The 12,208-nt window shown below is 36.0% G+C and overlaps 1 protein-coding gene across 3 annotated transcripts in view; it reads right to left on the reverse strand.

Annotated features, from left to right (window-relative positions):
- USP32 (ubiquitin specific peptidase 32) overlaps positions 1 to 12,208 on the reverse strand; it is a 142,622-nt gene that overhangs the window by 74,933 nt on the left and 55,481 nt on the right. For all 3 annotated transcript variants that reach the window (XM_037070353.1, XM_037070354.1, XM_037070352.1), the window contains exon 5: positions 6,907 to 7,066. In XM_037070353.1, the coding sequence (XP_036926248.1) occupies positions 6,907 to 7,066 (160 nt within the window). The remainder of the gene's footprint in view (positions 1 to 6,906; positions 7,067 to 12,208) is intronic.

Here is a 12,208-nt window from a genome sequence, read left to right on the forward strand (position 1 = left end):
GTAAATTTATTACCCATCTGTAGGATTAATTTTATTCTGGTTCACAATAGCTGCACACCATATTCCCAACATTCTAAATAGCTTTTGGCCTGTAGTTTGAGCTATCCTAATCAAGTCCCACCTTACCAGAGGCTTCAGCTGTAGAAATAATTCTTTAATACCAGAATTGGATTCTAGTTTTTTTTAGAAGCCAGGCAAAATATCCAAGCATTTTCAAACAGTTGCACAGTTCTTCAACATTTTTGAGGAAGCAGCCGTCTCAGAAGCAATGACCTTCTGAGATGTACTTAAAATGGCTGTAAGCCTTAAGTCATTTACAACCAGGTAAGAGGATAAGGAAGGAAAGACATGAAGATTTACTAGAGGCTTAAAATCTAAGAATCACTCAAGTATTTTTTTCTCTTCAAAAAAAGTTTTAACATTGCAAACAAAAATGTGGCAAGGGAATATAATAATATACATATTTTTAGTCGAGAAAATAAATCCTAAAATAGAAATAATATAAATTTGAATTAGGTATCAAAAGAAAAATAATCAAAATGTGTTCTATGGGCCTAAAATTAGCCAAAATACTACATTAATTACCTCAGAATCCAATTGTATTACTAAAAGAAATCACTGAGGTAGCAGTCTTTATTCACTCTTATGATACATTTTATGAAAACTCCAACAACTCTTTCTTAGTACATAGCTAAATGAAAACATAGTTCTTAAGAATTATATTCTACTATCTATTTCACTGCAGGTAAATGGGCAATTATTCAATAATCTTGCCCTGATCAAATAAAATTAATTATTGAAGAGAGATAGAAAAATAAACATTTGTAAGTACCCCAAGGGGGGACAAATTAATTGGAAAAATGAACCTGCCAGACTCTCGACTCTCTGCTGTCTGAAGAAGGCGGCTCCCCACAACTGCCACATGACTAACGCCTTTTATCTGCAATTACGAGCTACTCATAAAAGATTAAAGAATAAAATGAGTGTCAATAAACTGTCTTCAAGTCCTAAAATGATAGTAAGCATGCGCTCTGGGTTCAACGATTCTAATGTTGGCACCTATTTGTCATTTGATCTTGAGAAAGTTTAACTTCTCAAAATGTAGCCCATCGACATCAGGATTACCCTGGAACTCCAGGAAAGCAGAGTCCTAGGGCCCACTAAATTAGTATCTTTGATGACAGAACCAGTAACCTCCATTTTTAATACCCTCTCCAAATAATTCTAGTGCTCAATAAAGGCTGGTAATTACCAATATATTGTAGTGGTCTTAATATAGATGATTAAAATTATAAGTAACAGAAAATTAAAAGTATATTATTTCCTCAGCCTTTTACCACACACTACTGACTTATTTCTGTGGCTACCAAAGAAATCAACAGGTCCATTATGGGAGTAGATAAAATAATTAGATAATTCTCATTTATTTATTTATTTATTCATTCATTCATTCATTCATTCATTTATTTATTCATTTTAGATAATTCTCTTATTTAAAGCAGGGGGTCAAACTCATTTTCACTGGGGGCCACATCAGCCTCACAGTCGCCTTCTAAGGGCCAAAATAATTTTAGGACTGTATAAATGTAACTACTCCCTAACTGGTAAGGAGTTTAAATTACACTGGGCCCTTTGAAGACCACCATGAGGCTGACGTGGCCCCCCATGAAAATGAGTTTGACCCCCCTGATTTAAAGAAAGCTAACCCTCTATGTGCCTTCACTTAATGTTAATCAGTTCTCTGTATCACACATCGTTTATTTCATCAAAAGTTTTAGAAGGGAAATCTTAGAACAACTGACTTCAGAAGTTCCTTAAATTTATAAAGATCATAATTTATTTTCCCCCAAAACATGGTATGTCATTATACAAATCTTCACATATTAAGAAGTTGTTGAAACTTATTCAAACATGAAAGTTTCCCTTAGTCCTCCTCTTTGGTATAGGTTTAGCCCTACAATCCTAAAATAACATTTATCTCCTGCTCACTGCTGCAGAAACCAAATATTTAAATCAGTATTTAGAATGTAGAATTTGAGAGGATGAAAAATTTTCAACACAGCTCAGTCCAGTAACATGCATTTGTACTCTACTGCACTAAGAAAAACTCAAAGATGAACAAAGCACTTACCCCAGGGACCTGTAACTTCTGAAGAGAAACAAAGCCATTTCCAATAGACTTTAAGGTAAAGCAAAAAGTATCTTAATTGCTTTAATTAAAATCTAAAGTGTGTAGGAATGCAAATAAAAAAGTAATTCATTTGAACTGAAGAAAAATGGAGAAGGCATGACAAAAGAGGCAGCACCTGAGTTAGGTTTTGATGACAAATTAGTATTTCAACTGTCAAGAGCTGAAAGACAGAATGCATTCTTAAATAGAGGGATATCAGAAGTGATGATATGTAGGGTAGTTATAAAAGTTCACAGCAGGTACAGTCATGGAACATTGACTAAACTCTGCAGTTGAAGTAGAGAGCATATGTGAAGGGAACCGGGTATGGGAACTAAGAGACGTTAAAGCCAACAGAGCTGAGGTATTCAACAAAAAATAAAGAATTTTCAAAGGTTTCTAAGAATGGAAATAAGGTGATTTTTAAAAAAATGTGAACTAAAAAAGAAAAAGTGTCCTTAATTCTTTCCTATCATTAACATGATTAACAGGTACTCAGGAAATAAGAAAAACTATTATAATAATATTGGCAAGAAAGACTCAAGAAATATGACTGAGTTCAAAGGTAATCTCCAACTGAATAATCAAAATTGCAAATACTATATTACCCAAGATAGAGGAATACGCTGTTTGCTTTTGTTACCTTTAAATGGATCAAAGTAAGGAAAGATAAATTTGGTTTTATATATGAAATGTTATAATAATATATACCAAGGAGACATTAATTTAAATGAATATACACTTTAAGATACACTTCAAGACCAAAAAGACTTCATCTAGGTATCACCTGCAAAGATATGAAGGATAGGTGAAGCAATGGAAATGGCTGTAATGAAGCAAAGTATGATCGCCATACAAGATTAAAATAGAGCTAAAGGAGAACTAATTCATATTTCAAAAGTAGACAGGATAAGAAGAGCAGTAAAGAAAAATCAAATAATAAAAAACTAGGATACTACATACAATGTTCCAAAAGCAAAAGAAGAACAGGGTTTCAAGAAACTGAATGGTCAATAGCACTAAAACACTGCAGAGATATCAGCAGTACAATGACCCTAAGAAGAAACCACACAGTTTAGAAATTAGGTGATCACTGCAGATGAAACGTTAACACTTGTTTTAATTCAAGATAAACATTTTAATAAGGCAAAGGCATTGTAACTTTTAGACATTATTAAAAATCCAAAAATCTTCTTAACTAAAAAAAAAAAAACTAAATAGAAAAGGTAATTTTTAAATAAAAATGGAGCCAGATCACGGAATAGTACCTTGAAACTTATTCTGATTAAGTAAATCTGTAATTTTTAATGTAGTGCTTTCAAAAACAACTAAAGTTGCATTTCCATTTCCAAAGTATCTCAGAACCAAGTTACTAACTTTAAGGAACTAACAAAGACTCACTTCCTTGAACAAATTTTAGTCCTGCTCCTCTGAGCCCTTTTCGACTAGGCCTAGAACTTAGCCCCCATCCCGTCTTTGGCCTACCTAGTCCACTCTTAGCAAAGAGGGCTGCCAAGTCATCCTCCTAACCTCAATAGAGCTGACCAAGTTCCTCATACCCTACCTTTGATGAATAACTCTCGGGCCTGCCCTTGAGGTCCTCCTCTTAGTAGTTTTCCCTCCACTGATCCCCTCACCCAGCTCCTTGGCATAACTCCCGAAATGTCCTTGTTAAATCTGGAGTTAAGACTAATCTCTCTCCCCTATTGTAATCCACTACTGTAAAGTCTTCTGGGTTTTTTTTTTCACTTGCTAAATAGGAAATTATTGTTCTTTACATTTAAAAAAATCCCCCATGATAGAAGACATATTTGTTTCCAAGAAATAAGGAATAAAAGGGGTGGGAGTGGAAGAGAAGGTTCATGAAGCTCATCTCAGCTAGGGCAAACTCTTGGAGCCAGTGAGCTCTGAGTGGCATGTAGGAAGATCATGTAAAATGGGCAGCTATTCCTGGGTGAAACACAAGTGTTTATCTAACCTGTTCCTGGAGACTTCTTTCATCATGAGAAAAAGCAAGTGCATCCTGGACTTTTTTGATATAGGCTTCCCTGGATTAATAGGATTGGAGGTAGGGGGATGGAGAAGGAGAAATTAAGAGCCTTAAGAATACTGAACATTCTGGTCTGCTGATTTCTGGGATACCTTGAGGTCCTTTAAGTGGTGTATCAGACACTCTACTTCACTCACTCTGTAGGTCTCTAATCCCAGCTCCTTGGTTAATCTTAAAATATGATTTTGGGTTGGCTCAACATAGAACCCTCCGAGGTCTACATATTAACCATGTGGTTTCTAATGGTCTAAGTCCTGCATCCCCTACGGTCCCGGGCTTCTACAACTACATTCAGACCTGTATCATGCAGAAGTTTGGCTGCTGCTGTACTTGTTTTGTTTTCTGCTTTATCTCCAACACCTGGGAGACTGTCTGGCATGTAGACATCTTCAATAAATATTTATTGCTGTAATGGGAGAGCCCAATTTCATCTGGTTGAAAGAAGGTGTAACCCAGACCTGAGGATCCTATGATCCTTGACAAATACTTCCCGTATATAGCTACATGTGCTTCCCTTTCCTTAATGTGCCTCAAGTTTTTGTTTTGTTTTTTAGATTGTATTTATTTATTTATTTATTTATTTGAGGAAAGGGGAGGGAGAAAGAAAGGGAAAGAAATATCAATCAGTTGCCTCTCACACGTGGCCCATAACCCAGGCATGTGCCTCAACCTGGAATCAAACTGTCAGCCTTTTACTCTGTAGAATAACATTCAACCCACTGAGCCATGCTGGTCAGGACTATGCTGCTGAATCTTCAGGGAAAGAGTCACACTCTTAGTCAATATTAACAAAAAAATAGTTCATCACAGAACCACAAATGAAAGCAAAAATTCAGCAGAATAGCCCTGGCTGATGTAGCTCAGTGGATTGACCATGGGCCTTCGAACCAAACAACCATAGTTTGATTCCCAGTCAGGGCACATGCCTGGGTTGCAGGCCAGTTCCCAGCAGGGGACGCATGAGAGGCATCCATACATTGATACGTCTCTCCCTCTCTCCTTCCCTTCCCTCTAAAGATAAATAAAATCTAAAAAAAATTGAGCAGAATATCCATTAGACTGACAACTTAAATACTAATGTAAGTTTCAGTTTACAGTAGTGTAAAAAGATTCCCTAATTTTTTATGTACAACAAGTTTTTAAAATAGCTTTCCTTTAAAAAATAAAGACAACGGCACTGAAAACCATTTATGTCAGAATTTATCAGTCAGAACTTCTGGTAACAATGAAATGAAATGGATGGAAAAGTAGTTTGTGTATAATTAGTAGTCAAGTTATAAGTTACATAAAGCAATAGATACAAACAGCACTTCACACCCAAGGTCCTCTATTCAGTTAACAAATCTTATTTAAGGCTTGACACAGAAAAAAAAGCAAAGAACTAGAGTATCTATGATTTAAGAGTGATGACATGTATAATACAAGAATGAAAATGGTTAAGTTCATTGAAGAAGGGTATAAAAAAGGTGTTAAGAGTTCAGAGGAAGGAGAGATGATTTCTCATAAGAAGGCAAAAAAGGTTTTTTGAAAACACAGGGAAACTTGATTTAAGTCTTCAAAGATGACTAGGATTTATAGAGAGAAGGAAAGGAAAAGGCATTCCAGTATGAAGAAGTAACATAAGCAAAAGCCCAGTGTAGGTAACTTTTCTTTAACCACAGGAAGAAGAATAGAAGTTAACACTAAGGCCTATGTGGTGGTGGATTGAAAAATGTCCCTCAAAAATTCATGAGCCAGGTAGCTCAATTGGTTAGAGCATCATCCCAATATGCCAGAGCTGCAGGTTCAATCTCTCCAGTTAGGGTACATATAAGAAGCAACCAATGAATGCATAAATAAGTGGAAGAAAAAACTGATGTCTGTCTATTTGCCTGTCTCTCTCTAATCAATAAATAAATTTAAAAAATTAAATAACATTTTAAAAATTCATGATCACCTGTCATCTCAGAATGTGACCTTATTTGGAAATAGTAGAATCTATGCAGATATAATGAATTAAGGATCTTGAGGTAAAACCGTTCTGGACTGAGGTTGAGCCCCAAGTCCAATGACTGGTGACCTTATAAGAAAAGAAAAGGAAACAGAGAGGCACACACAGAGAAGGCCATGTGAAGATGGAGGCAGAGATCGGAGCTAGGCTGCCATAAGCCAAGCCAAGCCTGTGGTCACCAGAAGCTGGAAGAGGCAAGAAAGGATTCTTCCCAAGGTCCTTCAGGAGGAACATGGCTGTTAAGAACTTGATTTCAGCTTCTAGAACTGCGAGAGAGTAAATTTCAGTTGTTTCTGGACAACCTGGACTTGAGATTGGTATCTGAAGTTGGGGACAGAGGGCCTGTCTTCTGAGACTGAGTCCTAAACCTGTGGTGTCTATGCTAACCCTAAAAAGAGAGTCTCAGAACTGAAATGAATTATAAGACAGCCAGTTGGTGTCTGCAGAGCACTGGAGAATTTCTTGGTGTGACGGAAAAAACCTACACATTTGGAATACAAAGTATTCAATAAGTAGACAAAAAAAAAAAAGAGAGTTTTCCTTTTTAGCTAAGTACTTAATGCTCCAGCATTTCATTTTACATTTCAGAAGGAAAAAACCTACTGACAATAAATCTCTTCTTTACAAGCATATTCTCATATTACCAGGCAATTATATGAAAAAGTGAAAAGAAAACAATGAAATGTTATTACTTACAGTGCGTGACTCCAGCCAAAGTTTGGTAGAAAGTGGGAGTATCACTGTCATCAGTGAGGGTCACATATACACCTCCAGACAATAGCCAACGAGAGAAAGTAAAAGCATCTTTGTTTAGAAAAAGCCAATTTCTAAACTTTTCATAGTTTACCTTTTCACCCTAAAATTAAAACAAGAAAACACAGTTCAGTCAAAACTTAAGGTATCTTACCTGGAACATGCACAACTTGAAATCTGCAGTTAGTTGACATTTACCTACAAAGGAAGAATTATCTAACTAACACTATAGTCTGTAATCTTCTAAATCAACTACTTTAAAAAATAATTGCACTTCAGAACTTTCATTTGCATGAAATCCACATGCTAATTGCAACTTACTTTGTCAATTCACTAAAGCAGTGCATTGCTACTAATAAGCCATATTTTATTTGCTAAGGTATGTCCTGAAATTAGTAAACTGCATTTCTTTTAATATTAAATAAATCCAATTTATCATTTGTCTTATCCCTCTTTCTTTGGCACTTCAATCTGTCAGAATTAGCATATTTTAATTAAATATATATGAAATTTAGGTCATCTTTTAAATTTCATTGGCAAATTACAACTATATGAGCCCTCAACCAGAAGGCATCAATGAAAACTTGTATTCACAAGTCAGCTAGAATACAAAAAGAAACAAGTAGATTTTTACTTAATGCTTTCTTTCTTTGCTAAATCCTTCTTTGCCATGCTAAATCTCTGGAATAAATAGTGCCTAGGCTAAGAATGAATATCATATACATGACTATGCAAGTCAATCTCTTTGGAAGACAAGCGGACCTAGGCTGAGTGAGGGCCAGATGCTGTTATGAGAACAAGGGAGATGCAACTCACATGGAAATACAATGAAGAATGACATTCAACAGCCTAACAGCTCTAATTCTAATAGTGATATTAAGGGATACAAATAATGTACAATCTAAAAGAAATATGGTAGAAATAATTCCTACATTGTTTAGTAATATCCTACTAGTACAGCAACATAATTAGCTTAGTAGTTTCCACACATTTAACAGTATAATCCAAACACTCAAGACAACAATAAGTCTGGTATTTCTGAATGGAAGAATATGGCATTAGACTTGCTACAGAGACATGTGAGGACATTGACAAAATGTTTAGGAAATAGGGATCATAACCATATTTTTTCTTTACCATATTTTAGTCTAGAAAGAGTGTTAGCAGTATAAATTCCACACGCTGATGCTCATTTTCACATGTTAACATCTCTGACATTGGAATAAGTCTTAAAATCAGTAATATCCTTAAATTATAACTGGCAGTTCAGATGTTGTTATAAGATATGCCTTATGTACCCTAAGAAAGAAAAAAGCTGCCAATTATAAAAGTTACTTCTACCAGCTTCACATATAGGTAATATTTATTGAGTATTTACAATACCCTGAGCACCATTCTTAACATTTTCATATTAATTCAATCTTTAAAGCAACTCTCTATAGGGAAATACTATTATCATCTCCATTTTATACATGAGAAAACTAAGGCACCAAAAAGTTACATAGCCTTGGCATGTGTGACTTGGTTGAAATATCATCCTGTGAACCAAAAGGTCACAGGTTTGATTCCCAGTCATGGCACATGCCTAGGTTGCAGTTCAGTCCCCTGTCCAGGTAGGTGTTTCTCTTGCATTGATGTCTCTCCATGTCTGTTTCTGTCTCTCTATCTCTGCTTCCCCCCATCCCCTCTCTCTGGAATTAGTAGATGTATCCTCAGTTGAGGATTAAAAAAAAGTCATATAGTTTGTCCAAGGTCATATACAGTGGCAGAGAAAGGAATGAACCCAAGTTTCTGTGTATAAGCTATATACCACACTGCCGGTTTAACTTAGTAAAACATAAAGTAACCTCTGAAATCCACCTCCTCATCTGGATCACTCCATGTAACCAGCACCAAAACCCCAACTATCAAACCTGAGTTTTTGTGTTTTTGAGTCACAGATCTCATTTAAAAAATGAAGCAAACGGAAAGTCTCCTTTTATAAATTGTCATAATAGTAGTCTAAAAAAATTCCAATACTATAAAATGTAATTAAAAATAAATGGAACTTAAAATTGATACATCTTTAAAAACAATATAAAACATTAATTTCTACTTTAAAAATCAACTACCAAAAATTATTCTGTAAGAAAAAAAACAAAACTTCTATGTAGATTTCCTTAATAACATCATCTGTCAAGGATAATAAAGCCAACACAGAAAAAGCAGAGACCCATCCCATGTCACTTAAATTCAGGTGCTAGCTCATATCTTTTAGCTAAAGTGCATTTTTTATAGTTTTGGGGGGCTTTTTAGGAGTGTAAAAAAAACATACCACAAAGCATTGCTATGGAAGGTCCAAATAGGCCTATTTAAGTAAACTGATATTGAAACATGGTATTTTGAAAGCTAGGGTCTCAGATACAACCATCAGAAACATTATTCAAATTACAGCAGGTAAATACATCAAACAGCTGAATCAGATAAAATTAACCCATTTACAGTATTGGGTTTCTCTCACCTATAAGTATCTAATGATTTACATACCCTTACACGTGAATATTCCAAAACTTTGACCTCCCATTTCTTTGATCTCTCCCCTTCCAAAGCTCCTGTCCTTCACACAACACTAACTCAGCTATTTTCTACCATAATTTTATGACCCTTATAATAACCATTGCCCTTATTATAAATGCAATTTTAAGTATCTTGGCATCATAATTTCCTCCTGAGTACACTCCTAGCATCCTGACTCCAGTGATTTTTGAGCTCCATAGGACCTACACCAATGACCTACACTCTACATTGCCACATCTAACGATCATTTCTCAGTGATCAGAGGTCAACTCACTTGACCCTTCAGTTTGACATAAACAATTCTTCCTCTTAAAACATTTTTATCCCTCAGCTTCCAGGACACTCTTCACTTTTGCCTCTCAGCACAGGCAATTTCTTAGGCTCCTGTTTTGGATTCCTCTTCATCTTGTCAACTTCTAAACAATGGAATAAAGTCTTCAGTCTTCCAATTTGTTTTCTACCTAAAAGCCAACAAATCCTTTCCCCTGAACTCCAACTTATCATGTCAAAAAGCATAGCTGACAACTCCACTTGAATGTCTAATATGATTCTCAAATTTAATTATGCTCTAAACCTCTCAATACTGAAGCCCCAAACCCCTGTCTTAGCCATCTCAGTTAATAGCAACTCATTCACTAAATCAGGACAAACACCTTAGCCATTCTCTTCTCTTTCTGCCACAGATCCTGTCAACCCCACCTTCAAAATAAATGCAGAATCTAAAAACTTCTCATCAGCTCCCTGCCATACTACGATCTTAATGGCCATCACCTTTTAATGTTATCATAAGTCAGTCAGTGTGCCGGGAAGTCTCTGCTCATTGGCCACAATGGCAGCATCAGAGGTTCTTACACTGAGCACACTGAAAGCCAGAAAGATGAATGGATAAGGCTAGAGCATGTCAGAAGCTAGAAAGATATTTGGGTTAGGGAAAAAGACCTTCCTTCCCTATCCCTTTAAAAACTGCTGGCTCAAGCAGGAAAACAGAGATGATCTTTGAGAAAGGAGTTCTCCATTCTCCCAGGTTTTACAGGACCTGAATAAACCTCTTTCCTTTTGCACCAGCACCTGCCTCATGAGTTTGGCTTTTGTGGTGATGGGCAGCCAAACCTTTGTTCTTTGGTCTGGTAATATTACCTGGGTCATTCAGATACTTCAATTGGACTCTATCAAGCCTACTCAACACACAAAAGCCAAAATGACCACGTTTAAAAAGCAACAACACAACTCATGTACTCCTCTGCTCAAAACCCTCTAACACTTTCCGTATCTCAGGGTGAAAGTCAAAGAACTCACACTGTCTTACAGGGTTATATATAATACAGGCATTCCATGCCACCCCGCCCCCCAACCTCTGTAACTTCATTTCCTACTACTCCCTAACTCACTCTATTCCAGCTGAAGTGGCCTCTCTGTTGTTCCTTAGACATGTTAAGCACACTCCCACCTCAGGGTCTTTGCTATATTATATTTTCTTCATGAAAAGTGCTTGCCCCAGATATCTGGTTTTATCTCTCACTTCCTTTAAATTTTTTTGTTCAAATGTCACATTATCTGACAAGTCTTTCCTAACTATTCTATACAAAATACTGACAGCCACCTCTTCCCTATTACCACCTATCTCCCTTACTCTATTTTATTTTCCCCTAATTATCATCTAGTTACCTGCTTTTGTACCTAAATTTTATTTTTAAAGATTTTATTTATTTCTTTTTAGAGAGAGTGGAAGGAAGGGAGAGAAAAATCAATCCAGTTCAATCCACACAATCCACATACCTCCAACCTGGAACCTGGCCTGCAACCCAGACATGCATCCTGATTAGGAACTGAACCAGCCACTTTTTGGCTTGTGGTACGATGCCCATCCTACTGAGCCACTCCAGTAAGGACTGTGCCTAAATTATAGTGAAGTGGGTGGCTAACCACATTTAATTCCCATCTATAAAATGGGAATGCCTTCATAAACCTTTTTAAATAAAAAAAATAAACATTTTCCCCTCAAATGAGCAAAAAATATTAACACATTTGACATCTCTGAAAAAATTGCAATCATCTAGCCTGAAAAGATTAGATTACCTTTTTTCTGACCAGGAAATGTTTGTTCTTAGAGGGGGAAAAAAAACATACCTAACCTAGTCTGTCTTGAAATACTGAAATACTATTACAGCAACTTTCAGTCAATATGTCAGAATCAAAAATGCAAGCAGCCAATCCTTTTTACCAAATACATGGAAATACTGAGTAAAATCTAATACCATAACCAGTACCAAAAACTATATGACCAAGCTCAAAAGCAAGAAAGGGAGTGGTGAAAACTAAAGCCAGGGAGTCCAAAGAGATATCAGAGCTAGGTATATGCATATGGTTACAGTATTGACAATCAATACCTACATAGTTAGGAAGGTAAATAAACTAAACTGAATAAAAACTCCCTGAACAAAGCCATGAGCAGTGAAGAACTGTCATATCTGAAATGAAAGTAGGTCAAATAGCCACCCATAAGAAGTCTTACAGCACTGAGTGCCGCAGGAAAGGTTCAGGAACTTCTAAAGGGTTTTATTCTACCATCTCTAGGGATTTTTCCCATATGAGCAGACCTCTAAAAAGAAAAAAAAAGAATTTTCTCTGTAAAAGATACACATTTTCTATTGTTTAACTTTTATACAAAATAGGAGATTTATGAAAAGAG

Source organism: Sturnira hondurensis, unplaced genomic scaffold, assembly GCF_014824575.4.
Source record: "Sturnira hondurensis isolate 20B ecotype Veracruz unplaced genomic scaffold, ASM1482457v3 Scaffold0018728, whole genome shotgun sequence".
Lineage (NCBI taxonomy): Eukaryota > Metazoa > Chordata > Mammalia > Chiroptera > Phyllostomidae > Sturnira > Sturnira hondurensis.